Source organism: Leucopleurus acutus, assembly GCF_964270905.1.
Source record: "Leucopleurus acutus genome assembly, chromosome: 7".
Classification (NCBI taxonomy): domain Eukaryota; kingdom Metazoa; phylum Chordata; class Mammalia; order Artiodactyla; family Delphinidae; genus Leucopleurus; species Leucopleurus acutus.
In genome coordinates this window covers 80,655,872-80,674,489 of record NC_139150.1, presented here as the reverse complement: position 1 = coordinate 80,674,489, position 18,618 = coordinate 80,655,872, and the positions used below count along the sequence as shown (strand labels likewise).

At 39.7% G+C, this 18,618-nt stretch overlaps 1 protein-coding gene across 2 annotated transcripts in view; it reads left to right on the top strand.

The window, feature by feature from the left end:
* The window catches only part of UBAP2 (ubiquitin associated protein 2), a gene marked incomplete at its 3' end in the record, with an annotated part of 125,751 nt that overhangs the window by 19,869 nt on the left and 87,264 nt on the right, over positions 1 to 18,618 (top strand). For both annotated transcript variants that reach the window (XM_082842553.1, XM_082842554.1), the window contains exon 2: positions 16,610 to 16,749. In XM_082842553.1, coding sequence (XP_082698679.1) covers positions 16,651 to 16,749 — 99 coding nt within the window. In that variant the 5' untranslated portion in view covers positions 16,610 to 16,650. The remainder of the gene's footprint in view (positions 1 to 16,609; positions 16,750 to 18,618) is intronic.

The window sequence follows — 18,618 nt, the reverse complement described above, 5'->3', positions numbered from 1 at the left end:
CTTTACAGAGACAGTCTTTGTAGTTTAATCAAATTGGTTTATTCTGCTGGTTTACTTTCCTTCTATTACAAGTAATTTTAGACCATTCTTGCACTTTAGATAATCTAGGAAGCTTTATATGGTATTTTGCTGATTTTGTTTTTAAAGAGGTTAAAAATGTAGTAGCATTTCTTACCCCTGTTAAAATCTATCACATCTTTAATTTACTTTGAATGAGATGAGGTTAAAATCGGTGTTAAAATTTGGTTGTATAGATTGAATAACCTGGTGCTTCCTGCCACTCAAGAACTTGAGATATGTATGTTTGAGTTTCTACTGGATTATTTTTAGAATCTCTTGCTCTTGTCTGTTTCTATTCTAAGAATTCTCTTGGAACCTGTTCCAGGATAGTAGTTCTTGGGGGTGGAGAGTGATAGGATGGAACACAAGAGTAAACTGAATTCCTGTGGCCTGGCAACTCGGTTGCTTATTGGAGAAGCACTCTCATTTACTACACAGAGCTTTTTTTCCCAGAAAAGGGAACAGAGAATTTCCCCATATGGCAGTATGCTAAAGGTGTTGAGTTTTTAAAAAATTAATTAATTAATTATATTTTTGGCTGCATTGGGTCCTCGTTGCTGCGCACGGGCATTTCTCTAGTTGCAGCGAGCGGGAGCTTCTCTTTTTTGCAGTGTGCAGGCTTCTCATTGCCGTGGCTTCTCTTGTTGTGGAGCACGGGCTCTAGGTGCTTGGCTTTCAGTAATTGTGGCACACGGGCTCAGTAGTTGTGGCTTGTGGGCTCTAGAGTGCAGGCTCAGTAGTTGTGGCCCACGGGCTTAGTTGCTCCGCGGCCTGTGGGATCTTCCCGGACCAGGGTCGAACCCGTGTCCCCTGCATTGGCAGGCAGATTCTTAACCACTGCGCCACCAGGGAAGTCCCAAGGTGTTGATTTTTATAGTCTAATTTCCGTGACTTACTCATTTTCACAATTCACTGGTGGTAATTTTTAAGGATGTCGATAATGATTTTGGTAACTTATGCTTTTTACCTTGTTTTATGAATTCATTGTCTCCAGAGGCTTTATGTAAAACATAAGAAAATTTGTTGAATCATACATCCTGTTGACTTTGTTTTCTGAGCTCTGTTTTTTCCCAGAGGATTTTAGTAACACTTTTTTCCCCCTCTGCTTACTTTATAAACTTGCACGTTTATCTTTAGAGCATGTGCTCTAGGCGTGCGGGCTTCAGTAGTTGCAGCACTCAGACTCAGTAGTTGTGGCTTGCGGGCTCTAGAGCTCAGCGTCAGTAGTTGTGGCGCACGAGCTTAGCTGCTCTGTGGCATGTGGGATCTTCCTGGACCAGAGCTTGAACCCGTGTCCCCTGCATTGGCAGGCGGATTCTTAACCACTGTGCCACCAAGGAATTCCCTAGAGATATAAAGTCTTAATGTTTATATTGAGGCAGTGAATTAGTAAATTTTTTATAGTTTGAAATATAAGGAGTTTATGGTTTTTCTGATTGACAAGTGAGATTCAGATACATTACATCAAAGTGTTTGGTTTTAATAGCAAGACTATTAAGACTAAAAGTCTTCTGTAAATCAAAAAACTCGATCTAAGCATCCATTCAATTTAGCTTATTTCTGTACATGCAGATTTTCATCACCAGATGGCACTGCTGTAAGAAGAAATTCTCATTTTGTTATATTTAATGTACCTAGTTTATTTTCATAAATGGGGGCACTGAGGTTTAAACAGTTAAAGATGAGTGAGAAAAGGATCACATAATTCAATTAAAAAAAGAACTGTTTTGAAATCTGTGGGTAAACTAAAAATGACTTTTTTAAAAAAAGGTTTTACCCTGGGAATACCACTCAGCCAGGCAGGTTTTGGTTGGATGCTTAACTTTTAGATATTTAGCATAGAATTATAGAGTATTAGTGCTCAAAGTGATTTTAGAATCAAGTAATCCCTTTATTTCAGAAATACTAGTTTCACATTTGTATGATGCTTGACAGTTTCATATGTTTGTATTCATATCTGAGAACACTAAACTCAAAGAAAGCTCTTAAAATAATCGTGACAAAACAATTAACCTTGTTTATATAATACAACCAAAACAGTAAACCCAAACCAAAAAAATCTCAAAATCTTTAACTCAAAAAAGTATGCAAAGTGTGTATTCATACTGACAGTGAGAGACGGATTCAAATAGAGTAAAAAATTTTAAACCGGCATCTTAGGCATATGAGATATTCTGGTTAATTGGTTATTTGCTATTTACAGTGTATGTATAAGGCAGTGCAGTAATATGCCTGTGGCCTTTAGCATTCCAGTTGACAGAGGACTTATTAAGAAAATTAGTAAATAATATTAGAATAGCTGATTCAATGAAAAGCTTGTGAAACCTTTTCTAGCTAAAATAGGTTTCAGGGACATAATTTTCCTTGTGATGCCTGAAATGGTATCCTGAATTATGGTTTGTCTCTTCTCTAAATTTAAGATACACAGGTCCAAAAGATAACTAGAAATACTTGTATAATGTCATTTCATTAACCTGAGATGTGTAAGATTTATAAATAGGGGAACATTGTTTCACATCATGGGAGTGCTTGCTTTGAGGTGTCTGTAACTGATTGTTTTAGAAAACAGAATTCAATTCATGTATTGTTCTTTTTTGGAATCATTGGCTCTGTTATGATTTGGTCTTTCTTACGTCATTCTTTTTTTTTTTTTTTTTTCCCCGTCATTCTTAATTTTTATAAGTTACCAGCTTCTATCACATGTCATTTCAACATATTTATCAAATGTCTCTTATATTGACACCTATTTAGTAGTGAAGGGAAAAAACAAAATAAAATGAATTTCTGGTCTTAACTCGTTTATGATTTAAGGTTAGGAAGACAAGTTAGATATAGAAGAAACAGAATTGATAAGCTAAAATATGAATTGCATGTATGTACTGTAGAATTCAAAGGAAAGTTAATATATAAAAAGTATTAGGAAATATAATCCTAGAAGTCTGTAGGCTGTTTTGGGATATTTTAAATGGACTTTGATGGAAACTTAAGGGCTATTTTGGTTATCTACTATGAAGTTCTGACACTCTTGCTGGTTTTCCTATTGGATAATTTTCTGTTGCTTTGTGTTTCATGGTATTTCTCTTTGTTTTTTTTCTTTTTTTTTTTTGGCTGCACTGAGCGGCTTATGGGATCTTAGTTCCCTGATGACCGGGTATTGAACGCGGGCCCTCAGCAGTGAAAGCAGTCTTAACCACTGGACTGCCAGGGAATTCCCCATCGTATTTCTTTCTTTCTTTGTGTTTTAATTGAAGTATAGTTGATTTACAATGTTAGTTTCTGGTATACAGCAAAGTGATTCAGTTTTACATATATATTTTTCATATTCTTTTCCATTATGGTTTATTACAGGATATTGAATGTAGTTCCCTGTGCTATACAACAGGACCTTGTTTATCCATCAGAGTATTTTTTTTTTTTTAAGATTTCTTTGATGTGGACCTTTTTTTTTTTTTGCTGGTATGTGGGCCTCTCACTGTTGGTGGCCTCTCCTGTTGCAGAGCACAGGCTCCAGACGCGCAGGCTCAACGGCCATGGCTCACGGGCCCAGCCGCTCCGTGGCATGTGGGGTCTTCCCGGACCAGGGCACGAACCCGTGTCCCCTGCATCGGCAGGCGGACTGTCAACCACTGCGCCACCAGGGAAGCCCGATGTGGACCATTTTTAAAGTCTTTATTAAATTTGTTACAATATTCCTTCTGTTTTATGTTTTGGTTTTTTGGCCCTGAGGCACGTGGGAGCTTAGCTTCCTGACCAGGGATTGAACCCGCACCCCCTTGCATTGGAAGGCGAAATGTTAACTACTGGACCACCAGGGAAGTCCCCAGTATTTCTTAATATTGATAAAATCCAAATACTAATTCTTGTCACATGTATGTTGATAAAAATTTCCCAGTTTATGGCTTGTATTTTCACAGGGCCAGCTGCTTTTTTATGAACAGAAGTTTTTAATTTTAAAGTTATTAATCTTTGGGACTTCCCTGGAGGTCCAGTGGTTAGGACTCTGCTCTTCCACTGCAGGGGGCCTGGGTTCAATCCCTGGTTGGGGAACTAAAATCCCGCATGCCGCTTGTGTGGCCAAAAAAAAAAAGGTATTAATCTTTGCAATTTTAGCAGTTCTTATATTGACACCTATTTAGTAGTGAAGGGGGCTGTAGAGTAGTGAGTAGAGCAGGGGCTGCTCTTGGTTGCAGTGCACGGGCTTCTCTTTAAGAAAATAATTACTATTATGAGATAAAAAGTCTTCTGAAATAAGTAATTTTGACTTTTGTATATTCTTAAAATACCTGTTAAACAACTTTTTTTACGTATGGCCTAGTAAAAAACATTTTTTAAACTATAGTCAACCAGTTCTTTCAACCTCTTTGAAAGTTGTTCTTTCCTGACCACATGCATTGCCATCTTTTTGGAAATCATATTTCTGGGCTTTCTCTTCTGATCCATTGCACGGGTTGTCTCTCCCTGTACCAGTCTTGTAGTGTTGTAATTACTGTGGCATTATAATCCTTGCTACCTGGACGATCAGCCTTGGGCCTTGTTGTTTTTGTTTTAAGGAGCGTCTTAGCTGTTGACTATTTGCTCCCCTGTGTAATTTTAGAATCACCTTGTCAGGTTTGAGACAAACCCTTGTTAGACTTTCGTTGGGAATTTGTCGAATCTAGTTGAGGAAGAATGATAACTTTTATTGAGTGAATATGTATTGGAGCACGTTTTTCAAGGGCCAGATAGGAAATATTTTCTGCTTTGCCTGTGTTATAACTATTCAGTACTGCCACTGTAGTGCAAAAGCAGCCATAGACATAGAATTTTTTTTGTTAGCTGGTATATAGGTGTAATTAATTTTTGTACATTTATTTTTATTTTGTATCTAGAAGTTTTGCTAAACTTAACCAATTATAATAATATAGCTGAAGATTCTTTACACTTCTTTTGTTGAAGTATAGGTGATTTACAATGTTGTGTTAGTTTCAGGTGTTTACACTTGTTTGTACAATTATTAGGGAAGTGGGATCTTTTAAAATATTATTTTCTAATCTTTTGAGTGTGTCTTTTAATTGCCACAGTGAGCTGGCTAGGACCTCCAAATCAGTGTTTAAATGGAAGTGATCACGGCAGTGATGCCTGTATTTTGTTGTTTATTTTTGTTATCTTAAAGGAATGCTTTTAATTCAGTGTGGTTTTTGCTGCAGGTTTATATAGATAACCTTTTATCAAGTCAAAGAAGTATTCTTGTTTTCTAAGAATTTTTATTTTGAGTGAATTTCACTAATGTCTTTATTGAAATGCTAATATGATCATAAATTTTTTTTTTTTTTGCGGTACACGGGCCTCTCACTGTTGTGGCCTCTCCCGACGCGTAGGCTCAGCAGCCATGGCTCACGGGCCTAGCCGCTCCGCGGCATGTGGGATCTTCCCGGACCGGGGCACGAACCCGTGTCTCCTGCATCGGCAGGCGGACTCTCAACCACTGCGCCACCAGGGAAGCCCGATCATAAATTTTTAAATTTTATTCTGTGAAAGTGATTTTATTAAATGATTTTTCATTTCTTCAGAATTTTATTTAAAAATTTAAAAAAATTTTATATTGGAGTATAGTTGATTAACAATGTTGTGTTAGTTTCAGGTGTACAGCAAAGTGATTCAGTTACACATATACATGTATCTGTTCTTTTTCAAATTCTTTTCCCATTTAGGTTGTTACAGAATATGGAGCAGAGTTCCCTATGCTATACAGTAGGTCCTTTTTATATATATTATATATATATATAATAATATATATATTTTAAAGGTAGTAGTGAGTATACATCAATCCCAGACTCCCAGTTTATCCCTCCCTCCCACCTTTCCCCTTTGGTAACCATAAGTTTGGTTTCTAAGTCTGTGAGGATTTTTCATTTCTTAAACCAACTTTATTCCTGGGACATCCTAGACATGGTGTATTTTCTTTTTTATACAATGCTGGATTCAATTTAGAATTTTTATGGCTACATCTGTCAGTGAGATTGACTTATAATTATTGTTTCTTCTACTGTCCTTATCAGGTTCTAGTATCAAGGCTAATTTCATCCTCATATTTTCATTTTCATGTCTTGCCTCTTTAATATAATTAGAATGACTTGTTCTTTAATTATGTGATAGTAATTGTGGGCAAAATTGTTGGGTGAATTGATTTTTTAAATTGTGATAAAATATGTGTAACATAAAATTTACCTTTTTAACCATTTTAAGGTGTACAGTTCAGTGACATAAGTACATTCATATTGTTGTACAGCCATAAGGGTGCATTAATTTTTGAATGCCTTGGGTCCACAGTTTTCTGAAGAGAACTTATTAAGGAGCTAGAATGTGTGAAGTAGTGGAAAGAGTCCAAACTTTGGCATCAAGACAGACCTGTACATCCCAACTCCCTTATTACTTGGCCTAGGTCTATGTGATAGGTTATATATTCACCTATAAAACAGATATCATAATACCCACCTTGCACAGATAATGTGATAATTTGGAGGTAAAGTGGTTCCTGGAGTGTCGATAATACGATGGCAGTTGCTACTATTATAATAAATTTGCAGCTCTAAATATTAAAAAGTGTACTTAGCTTTGCTAGGAATGCCTCTGTTCTACAAATTAGAATGTTTGTAATGCTGCTTGACCTCAGTTCTTTTTGTAATACTTTTTTTTTTTTTTGGCCACACTGCGTGGCCTCCAGGATCTTCGTTCCCTGACCAGGGATCGAACCTGGGCCCCCAGCAGTGGAAGTGCAGAGTCCTAACCACTGGACCGCCAGGGAATTCCTCATAAATATTTCTTGACCACAGCTTTAGTCCAGTACAAGCTTTTTTTTTTGGCTGCATTTGGTCTTCATTGCTGCATGCGGGCTTTCTCTAGTTGCGGCGAGTGGGGGCTGCTCTTGGTTGTGGTGTGCGGGCTTCTCATTGCGGTGGCTTCTCTTGTTGTGGAGCATGTCCTCTAGGCTCACAGCTTCAGCAATTGTGGCACGCAGGCTCAGTAGTCGTGGCTCGCGGGCTCTAGAGCACAGGCTCAGTAGTTGTGGCACACGGGCCTAGTTGCTCCGTGGCATGTGGGATCTTCCTGGACCAGGGCTCGAACTCATGTCTCCTGCATTGGCAGGAGGATTCTTAACCACTGCGCCACGAGGGAAGCCCCCCAGTACAAGCTTTGAACTTATATTTCTTGTCTTTTTCTGCTCAGTTTCTCAGATTTATCCAGGATTGATTTCAGGAGCCACTTTTTTTTTAAAAAAAAAACTATGATTAGTACATGTTCTTTACAGCAGAAGTCTTGTTGATTTCCAGGATTGTGGTCCTCTAGTCTCCTCATTCACAATTGTGGATTTACCTCCTATCTTCAGTCATTTTACTTTCCTTAATATTATAGTGTAGAATTGAGTCTGCATGGAACTTCTCTTTTTCTTAAGAGGCTTTCCCCCTATATCTACAGTGTTCCAGTCAAGCCTTCTTTGTTTGTTTGTTTTTTGGCCTCTCTGTGTGGATTATGGGATTTTAGTTCCCCGACCAGGGATTGAACCCGGGCCTGTGGTAGTGAAAGCACAGAATCCTATCCATTGGACTGCCAGGGAATTACCCAGTCAGGCCTTTCTGATAGCCCATCACCTGCCAAGTAGGTTATTCCATGCTGGGGGTAGATATTTTGTCATTTTTCTGTGGCTGACTCAGCCCCTTCTACCCATCATTCCTCTCAGAGTGGTGAGTGACAATGAGGTATGGTAATATTGTCTTTTATTTACTTATTTATTTTTTGGCCTTTTATTTATTTTTTAATTATTATTATTATTATTATTATTTTTTTGCGGTATGTGGGCCTCTCACTGTTGTGGCCTCTCCCGTTGCGGAGCACAGGCTCCGGACGCGCAGGCTCAGCGGCCATGGCTCATGGGCCCAGCCCCTCCGAGGCATGTGGGATCTTCCCGGACCGGGGCACGAACCCGTGTCCCCTGCATCGGCAGGCGGACTCTCAACCACTGCGCCACCAGGGAAGCCCTTTTTAATTAATTTTTATTGGAGTATGGTTGCTTTACAACGTTGTGTTAAAAAAAAGTGGAATGCTTCACGAATTTGCTTGTCATCCTTGTGCAGGGGCCATGCTAATCTTCTCTGTATCGTTCCAGTTTTAGTATATGTGCTGCTGAAACGAGCACTGACCTTTTATTTTTTAACTAATGTTCCTCATTCCTCTGAATCGTACACTTGAAAAGCAGGGTCCTTTCAAAACTGTCTCACTAACCCCTTATAGGTGACTCCATTATTTCTGGTTTCAATCCAGGGTGTTATCATTTGTATTTTGTATTTTTTTGTTGGCAATTACCTCATGGTAGACCCAGAACCTCTAACCTTTGTCAGCAGCTGTGGATGCAAAGATACTCTGGGGATGGCGGTGGAGTGCAAGGCTAAGGGAAATAAGAATTTGGGGCCCTGATGGTTATAATCTGGGTAGAGATGAGCATAGATACAAATGTGTGTGCTTGCTTGCTTATTATAAATAAATAAGTCAATAAATAGGCCACTTTAAGGGGCAATGGAGACTTCTTACGAAATATGACCAAAAGAATATTAAGGAAATTGTTTCCGAGTGGGTATTCTTGTTTTACTGCTACCCTTTTGTAAAAATGATTTGTTACTAAAATGGATTCTTAAAACTTTTAACGTGTTCCCTAAGCATGAAATATTATGGCCGTTCTACATTAAAGTTTTCATTTTGCCATATATATTGCCACGCTCCATTTTCAGCTTTTTATTTAACTTGATGTAACATTTTATATTTAGCCACTGGAATTGGTTTTGTTTTTCTGTTTTCCAATTCCTCTCCTGCCCTTCTTTTTTGAAGCCTCTGTTTCTGGAGGCAGGGTTCCGGCAATTTCAAATGCCTTGTAGTAGCTCTTGGAGCAGTAACAGAGCCAAACCAAAAACTTAGTAGGTTTGATTCTGCTTTGAAAAGTGCTGGTTTTTTACATAATGCTTTCCCCATTTTAGGCCTTGGCAGCAGAGAGAGAAATCTGGCTTTTTAAAAAGAGGGCCTTGAGAAGGCTGATAACGGGTTTCTAGGCTTCCCTAGTTGGATATGATACAGTCTAAAGGGGATAGGTTGGATCAGTTAGGGCATTGTAGTATACCTTTGTCTTGGACATTTCATCCATTGAATCATCTTTTAAGTGGCAGACAATGTTAAATCCCAAATTTAATTTTCAATCTAGTAGGCTCAACATTTAAAATTTTTTGATGTGAAATACGTTATTATTATTTTGTACTTCCCCAGGGAGTATTTTCATTTTTTTAAATTGAAGTATAGTTGGTTTAAAATACTGTGTTAGTTTCAGGTGTACAGCAAAGTGATTGAGTTATACATATATTTTTTTCTGATTATTTTCCATTATAGGTTATTACAAGATATTTAATATAGTTCTCTGTGCTATACAGTAAATCCTTGTTGCTTAACTATTTTATGTATAGTGGTGTGTATCTGTTAATTCCATATTCCTAATTTATTGATATCTTCACCCTAATCCTTTGGTAACCGTAAGTTTGTTTTCTGTGTCTGTGTGTCTGTTTCTGTTTTGTAAGTAAGTTCATTTGTATTATTTTTTAGATTCTGCATATAGGTTATATCATATATTTGGCTTACTTCACTCAGTATGATAATCTCTAAGGTGCATCCATGTTGCTACAAATGGCAATATTTCATTTTTTCATGGCTGAGTAATATTCCATTGAAGTACATAATTTTTTATGTGCCACATGTAGGCCAGTTGATTCAAGCAGATATTTGTAGGGCATAGATGGTTAGTCTGTTTCCAATTCATGCTCTTAAGTGTGGTTCAGAGGGGAGGATGTATACGTTTTCCTGCTAATTATATTCATCTAAAACAGCAGACTCTTTTAACATTACAATTAGTTGATTGGGTTTGTACCATCTCAGCAGATCTTGATAACAGTTTCTTCAGAAAGGACATAGGTAGTATGTTGATTAAATACTAAGTGTAAGTTTATTGAGGGTCAGCGTTTTCCCCTAATTGTTCCTTTGGGAACAAAGCAGGTGCCTTTTGTTTTTAAGGGAGAATAGAGCCCATTAAAAAAGTGTGAATTATATGATGTTGTTTAATGACCAAATTAGCAGTTATAGTTTTAAATTTTGCTTGATCCAGGGATACCCTTAAGCTTTAAGTACAGTTTAGAGCTCTACTAAATTCTTAGAGCAGGGTTTTTGGCCTGGGTATCCATCCATGGGCATTGAGGAGGTGGAGTGGGCTGTTCATGGATGGGTTTTGGGGGAAGGCGGGGGAGAGATGAGATATAATTCTCCAGAAATTTCAGGCAGAAATTTCTGTGGATATGCCTTTTTCTGAGGGGGGGGGGGGTCCATAGTTTTCTTCAAATTGTCTAAGTACTTAATGGCCCAAAAGATTGAGTCACCATATTATATTAGAATGAAACACATGTTTAATGCAAAACATTACTTTAAAGTGTTATTTTTACCTTTAATGGGGTTGTGAATCTGGCATCCAGGGTTGTAATAAACTGGAGAGAGAACATTCTTTAGGAAGGGATGTTTTCAAATATGTATTGAAGCTTAAAGCTTATGAGAAAGACCCCAGTGTTAGAGGTAGATATGAGCAGCTCTTCACCTGGCGACATCATCCGTGACTTGAGTAAGTGGACTATTTCTAGTTTGAAATTCAAGTTCTTTTTATTTTGTGGGATATTTCAGCGAAGGATCTGTTCATCTTAACCCACTTCTACCTTGATTATTCATTTAAGTTGTGATCCTGAATTTTTGACAGTCTAGTTGATTTCATGGTAATATGTGGATTAGTGCCACTAGAAGGTCAAGATTTCTGCTCTCAGTTGGGATCCTCCATATCACTTTTCTGTTCTTTTTACTTCTTTTAGCTTCCTCTCATATTCAGCTTAGTAGCAGTTAAAACCTTTGCCATTTTCTTACATTCCTCCACCCCCACTCGTCTAGTATGCATTCTCTGCAGGTGTTTTTTCTCTTTTACTAAAAAAGTAAAGACAAATACAACCGACTCCATTGTCTGTCTCCTAATCTCCTAAAAATTTAGCTGCTGCCATACCTGCCCTTCATTCTGTTGGCCTGAGGAGAGGGCACTCTCTTCCTGTCCAAGTGAATCATTTTTCTTTATTGCTATCTCAATTTAATGCCTCTCAATTATCTCCTCTTCAGCTTATAGATAGACCTCTTTTGTTCAGTAAATATATATTAACTAATTAAGCGCACACCCTGTGTTAGGCCCTGGAAGAACAAAGCGACAGGACAGATGTAATCACTGTCCTCATGGGGCTTACAGTGTATTAGAATTGCTCAATGTACCTCATCCTGACAAAATTCTGCTTTGATGCTCTGTATCTCTTTCTAGCTATACCACCTCTTGCAAGTATGATTAGTTTACTGCCACTCTCCCTCACTCACCTTGGCTTTTTCCACACCACTGTTTCAAAGCTGTATTGGCAGTGATCACCAGTGACCTCCTAGTTGTGAAGTTCCAATGGACCTTCGATTCAAGCAGTGATTTAAAATTCTTGAAAATATAAAAGGGTTTACTTTGATGTTATTTTAAATGTTCATGTTGTTCAACATTGCTATTTTTCTGAGTGTATATGACTGTCAGGAAAAGTTAGGGAGATGGTAAGCCGTGCTAAAGATAGGCTACAAATTATGGTGTCTCAATTATGGAGACTGCAGTATCTACAGCTGGATGTTGTGTGGCTTGTTTTCATAATTAAGAGTTTTGTCTCCTCCATCCTGGCCTCTCGCTACTGTCTTGCTAGTTTAGGATTATGACGGCAACAGTTATTTTGTAATTTAGTACCTGGTTTGGTTTGTAGGCTCTGTACCCTAGGAAATAAGCGATTGGGACTTAACTATATTATATCTCATTGGCCTGTGTAGAATCTTTTCAAGTTTTATTTCCGATCCTTAAAATGGGGATTATGCCAAATTCTATAGAGTGTTGAGGATTACAGGGAGAAATTTATGTAAAACATTCACCTTGGTGCTCAGCACATAGTAAATTTAAATAAAAAGTTGGTGTGATCATATAGGCATTACAGTTAAGCCGTGTTGCCTTTTATGGGGAAAAATAATTGTTTTGGTTTTTTTTCCCACAGTTGCTTAGGTTTCTATGTACCCACCACTGATTAAACTCTATACTTTTTCTTCTTTTTTTAAAAAATAAATTTATTTAAATTTTGTTTGCATTGTGTCTTCATTGCTGAGCGTGGGCTCTTTCTAGTTGCGGCAAGCGGGGGCTCCTCTTCATTGCGGAGCATGGGCCCTAGGTGCATGGGCTTCAGTAGTTGTGGCTTGCAGGCTCTAGAGCACAGGCTCAGTAGTTGTGGCACACGGGCTTAGTTGCTCCGCAGCATGTGGGATCTTCCCGGACTAGGGCTCAAACCCGTGTCCCCTGCATTGGCAGGTGGATTCTTAACCACTGTGCCACCAGGGAAGTCCCTATACTTTTTCATATGTGCAAATTAACTTCTTTAGATGGTCAAGAACATTTTCTTGGAGGCGTCTCTTTGGTATCCCACTATTTTCCTGCTCTGATTAGATTTGGTTGCTCTATAGGCCTCCTGTCAGCTGTCAGCAGTCAAGATGTCATCTTGATATTTTTTGACTGTCATTTGGGGGAGCCTCCTGTCTCCTGTGTTAGACCCCCTTGTCATCCCCCAGTTCTTGGCAATCTCTGATCTGCTTTATTTTTCTAGTTTTGTCTTTTCCAGAATGTCATAAAAATTGCATCATACAGTATGCAGCCTTTTAAGTCTGGCTTCTTTCATTTAGCGTAATGCATTTGAGATTCGTGTTGTTCAATAGCTGATTCCTTTTCATTCGTGAGTAATATTCAACTGTATGGTTATGCTACATTTACTCACTCTTTGAAGGACAGTTGGTGTATTTACAGTTTTGGGAGACTGTAAATAAAGGCGCTATGACTATTCAGATTATTTTCGAGAAAAGTGGCCTATGGCTATCCCAAGCTACAAGGGAGGCTGAGAAAGTATTTAGCTTTTCACCCTCTTTGCAAGAGAACTGCAAGGGAAAAATATGTTGTAAATGGATTTTGGTAGGTAATTTTGTGGTGTCATTTGCAAACGGCCCCTTCTTGGTTTGCTGTTTTAGAGGTTTTGTTTATTCCAGGAGCTTCCTGAGTTTATGAGGTATTGTACGTGTGAACTCAACTTGCTTCTGTGTTCACGTTGATTGGAATTTTTGCTGAGTATAGAATTCTAGGTTGGAAGTTAAACTCTTAAGGCATTGCTGCACTGTTTTTTAAATTGGGGTAAAACATACATAACAAAAATGATCACTTTAACCATTTTTATTTTTATTTTTGGCTGCATTGGGTCTTTGTTGCTGCATGCGGGCTTCCTCTAGTTGCAGCGAAGTGGGGAGCTACTCTTCATTGTGGTGCACGGGCTTCTCGTTGCGGTGGCTTCTCTTGTTGCAGAGCACGGGCTCTAGGGCGTGTGGGCTCAGTAGTTGTGGCTTGTGGGCTCTAGAGCGCAGTCTCAGTAGTTGTGGCACACGGGCTTAGTTGCTCCGCGGCATGTGGGATCTTCCCGGACCAGGGCTTGAACCCTTGTCCCCTGCATTGGCAGGCGGATTCTTAACCACCAGGGAAGTCCCTAACCATTTTTAAAGTGTACTTTTTTGTGGCATTACGTACATTCACTTGGTTTTGTGACCATCCATCTTCAGAAGTTTTTATGTTTCTTCCTCAATGGAAACTCCATACCCAGTAAACAGTAACTCTCCATTTCCGCATGCTCCCAGCCTCTGGTAACCACTACTCAACTTTGCCTGTGAAATTGACTATTCCAAGTAACTCATATAAGTAGAGTCATAGGGTATTTGTCCTTTTGTGCCTGGCTTATTTTATTTAGTGTAATGTCCTCAAGGTTCATCCACGTTTGTTGCATGCATCAGAAATTCCTCCCTTTTTAAGGCTAAATAACATTCCATTGTATGTGTGTACACCATATATGCTTATGCTTTTATCTATAGATAGAAACTTGGGTTGCTTCTGTTTTTTAGCTACTGTGATTAATACTGCTATGAACATGGGTGTACAACTATCTCTTTGAGACCCTACTTTTAATTTTTTTTTGGTGTATATCCAGAAGTGGAATTACTGAATCGACGGTAATTCTACTTTTGATTTTTTTTTTTTTCTTGAGGACCTGCCATACTGGTTTTCCGTAGTGGCTGCACCATTTTACATTCCTAACAGTGGTATTCAAGGATTCCAATTTCTCTGCATCTTCTCCAAAACGTATTTTCTATTTTTAATTTTTTATCATAATAGCTATCCTACTGGGTGTGAAGTGTGTTTTGTTGTTATAATCGTGTTTTGATGGCATATTATATTTAGTTGTATGCTTGGCACTTAGTAGCTCTTCAATAAGTGTTGAGTAAATAAAGGAAAATTACAGTCATTTTTGTCTGTTTGGAAGGTTTATTGTTTATAAGTGGTTTTTGCCTTAAGGTATAACTTGCTCCTAGACATCACATTCTTTAAAAAAAAAAAATTATTTATTTTTGGCTGCATTGGGTCTTATTTGAGGCACATGGGATCTTTCGTTGCGGCACGCAGGCTTAGTTGCCCCACAGCCTGTGGGATCTCAGTTCCCTGACCAGAGATAGAACCTGCGTCCCCTGCATTGGAAGGTCGATTCTTAACCACTGGGCCACCAGAGAAGTCCCCTAGACATCACATTTTGAATTACATTATTGCCGGTAAAATCCAGGCTGGACATAACGTCACCTTTGGGTTCAAATACTAACTGCAAATGGGAAGAGGCAGATAAAACTACATGTAGTACGGGGTTCCCCAACCCCCAGGCCACAGACTGGTACTGGGTTGCACAGCAAGAGGTGAGCAGCGAGTAAGTGAGCGAAGCTTCACCTGTATTTACAGCCGTTCCCCATCACTTGCATTACCGCTTGAGCTCTGCCTCCTGTCAGATCAGCGGCAGCATTAGATTCTCAAAGGAGCTCAAACCCTACTGTGCAGTGTGCATGCGAGGGATCTAGGTTGCGTGCTCCTTATGAGAATCTAATGCCTGATGATCTGAGGTTGAGCTGAGGCGGTGATGCTAGCACTGGGGAGCAGCTGCAAATACAGATTATCATCAGCAGAGGTTTGACTGCAGAGACCATAATAAATCAATTGCCTGCAGACTCCTCTCAAAACCCTATGTGTGAGTGGCAAGTGAAAACAAGCTCAGGGCTCCCACTGATTCTTCATTATGGTGAGTTGTGTAGTTATTTCATTACATATTACAGTGTAATAATAGTAGAAATAAAGTGCCCAATAAATGTAATGCGCTTGAATCATCCCAAAACCATCCCATCAACACACCCGCCCACCAGCCACCATCCGTGGAAAAATTGTCTTCCAGGAAAACGGTCCCTGGTGCCAAAAAGGTTGGGGACTGCTGATGTAGTAGTAACTACATACACTTGTCCCTTGGTATCTGCACAGGATTGGTTCTAGGACCTCCCTCAGATACCAAAATTTGTGGATGCTCATGTCCCTTATAGAAATGGCATAATAGGGACATCCTTGGTGGTCCAGTGGTTAAGACTCTGTGCTTCCATTGCATGGGACACGGGTTCTATCTCTGGTTGGGGAACAAAGATTCCGCATGCCACATGGCGTGGCCAAAAGAAAAAGAAATGGCATGATATTTCTTGAATATAACCTATACACATCCTCCTGTATACTTTAGATCATCTCTAGGACTTCCCCAGTGGCAGTAGTTAAGAATCCGCCTGCCAATGCAGGGGTCACAGGTTTGATCCCTCTTCCGGGAAGATTCTACATGCTGCAGAGCAGCTAAGCTCATGCGCCACAACTACTGAGCCTGCGCTCTAGAGCCCACGAGCCACAACTACTGAGCCTGTGTGCCACAACTACTGAAGCCTGCGCACCTAGAGCCCGTGCTCCACAAGAGAAGCCACTGCGGTGAGAAGCCCGTGCACCACAACTAGGGAAAGCAACGAAGACCCAATGCAGCCAAAAATAAATAAATAAATAAATAATTTAAAAAATGGGAAATCATCTCTAGATTACTTATAATACCTAATATAATGTAAATGCTATGTAAATAGTTGCGATAGTGTGGCAGACTCAAAGTTTTGCTTTTTGAAACTTTCTGGAAAAAATTTTTTCTAATATTTTGCATGGTTGGTTGAATCTGTGGATGCAGAGGGCTGGTTATATAGTGGTAAAATAATTGCTGGTTAAAATTGGTGATATTTGATATTTTTGTTTAAAATTGGTATAATCATAAACCATAGGCGTTTAGACCGCTTTAGTAAATTGGCTTAAGAGCTACCAGGAAAATCTAAAATCCTAATGCTTTGTTTCTTGAGAATTTGCATTCTAGAGAACCTTTATGTTTTATCTCACATTTGTTCCTTATCCCTGAATTTTATCCGTGTCGTTTTCTATAATCTGGAAGTTTTGCTTACTGTGTCTGCTTTCTTTCAGATTTTCTATTTTGTTCATACATTATTTTGTATATACTGTATATGATGACTTCGGTGAGCAGTGACCGGTCCAGAGGTGCTCGGGAAAAGCCACAGATTTCAGCGACACAGGCAACACAACTACAGAAACAAGTGGTACAGGTAAGTTTTTGTGGAACTCTTGTTTGCTTTGTTTAAAATTACAGAAATTAAGGGGGCACATGTACTTTAATGTTTTCTTTTTTAGGAAACCTGGGATTTTGAAACTTGTTTTTAAAAGGTAGGTAGTATATAATAGGAAAGAGTAGATACTGATTCAGGTAACGTGGGACGTTGTTTCTTAACTATTTAATCCTGAACTTTTTCCTCCTACCCGTTAGCACCTAGGCCATCTCCTTTTCTTTATTATTATTATTATTAAAAAAATTATTTATTTGGCTGTGCCTGGTCTTAGTTGTGGCTAGCTGGCTCTTAGTTGTGGCATGCAGGATCTAGTTCCGGACCAGAGGTCGAACCCAGGCCCCCCTGCATTGGGAGCGTGGAGTCTTAACCACTGGACCACCAGAGAAGTCCCTTCTTTTCTTTATTATTAATCTAGGTGTGTCCCTGGAATGTAATGCGAAAATCCCAAGTATATGGAGAAGTAATACTCTGAAGTAGAGAAATATCTGAATCATGCAAGTTTTTAAAAATATTTATTTATTTTTGGCTGCGTTTGGTCTTCGTTGCTGCGCACGGGCTTTCTCTAGTTGTGGCGAGGGGGGGCTACTCTTTGTTGCGGTGCACGGGCTTCTCATTGCAGTGGCTTCTCCTGTTGCAGAGCAAGGGCTCTAGGCACGCGGGCTTTAGTAGTTGCAGCTTGCAGGCTCAGTAATTGTGGCTTGCAGGCTCTAGAGCACAGGCTTAGTAGTTGTGGCACACGGGCTTAGTTGCTCCGCAGCATGTGGGATCTTCCCTGACCAGGGCTCGAACCCATGTCCCCTGAATTGGCAGGCGGATTCTTAACCACTGCACCACCTGGGAAGTCCCTGAATTATACAGTTTTAAAAAGCTGCCTTTTCTGGGACTTCCTTGGTGGTCTAGTGGTTAAGACTCTGCACTTCCACTGGAGGGGGTGCGGGTTCGATACCTGTTCCGGGAACTAAAATCCCACATGCTGCATGGTGTGGCCAAAAAAACAAACAAACAAAACCTTCCTTTTCTTTCATGCATCGTTACCTAGGAAGAGTGCTTTTTTTTCTTTTTTTTTTTTTTTTGTGGTACGCGGGCCTCTCACTGTTGTGGCCTCTCCCGTTGCGGAACACAGGCTCCGGACGCGCAGGCTCAGCGGCCATGGCTCAAGGGCCCAGCCACTCTGCGGCATGTGGGATCTTCCCGGACCGGGGCACGAACCCGTATCCCCTGCATCGACAGGCAGACTCTCAACCACTGCGCCACCAGGGAAGCCCCCTAGGAAGAGTGCTTTAATCTTAGAAAGGCTATTTTTTTTTTTAAATTAATTAATTTTTGGCTGTGTTGGGTCTTCATTGCTGTGTGTGGGCTTTCTGTAGTTGTGGTGAGTGGGGGCTACTCTTCTTTGTGGTGTGCGGGCTTCTCATTGTGGTGGCTTCTCTTGTTGTGGAGCACAGGCTATAGGCACACGGGTTTCAGTAGTTGTAGCACACGGACTCAGTAGTTGTGGCGCACGGGCTTAGTTGCTCCGCGGCATATGGGATCTTCCCGGACCAGGGCTCGAACCCGTGTCCCCTGCATTGGCAGCGGGTTCGCAACCACTGCGCCACCAGGGGAGTCCCTTAGAAAGGCTTTTAATGAACAAGATCCATTTGTATAAAATATTTAATGTTAAATAGTCCCTCCTCAATTTGTATTATTTTAAATGAAGTGAGATAATCCAAGTAAAATGCTAGCTAAGCACAGTACATGGTACAGAATTGAGCATTTTATACATGTTGTTGATTAGATTGGCAAACATTTTTTCAGAGACAGTATGGAAGTAAGTAAATAAACCTTATGCAGTCTATCATAATTTCA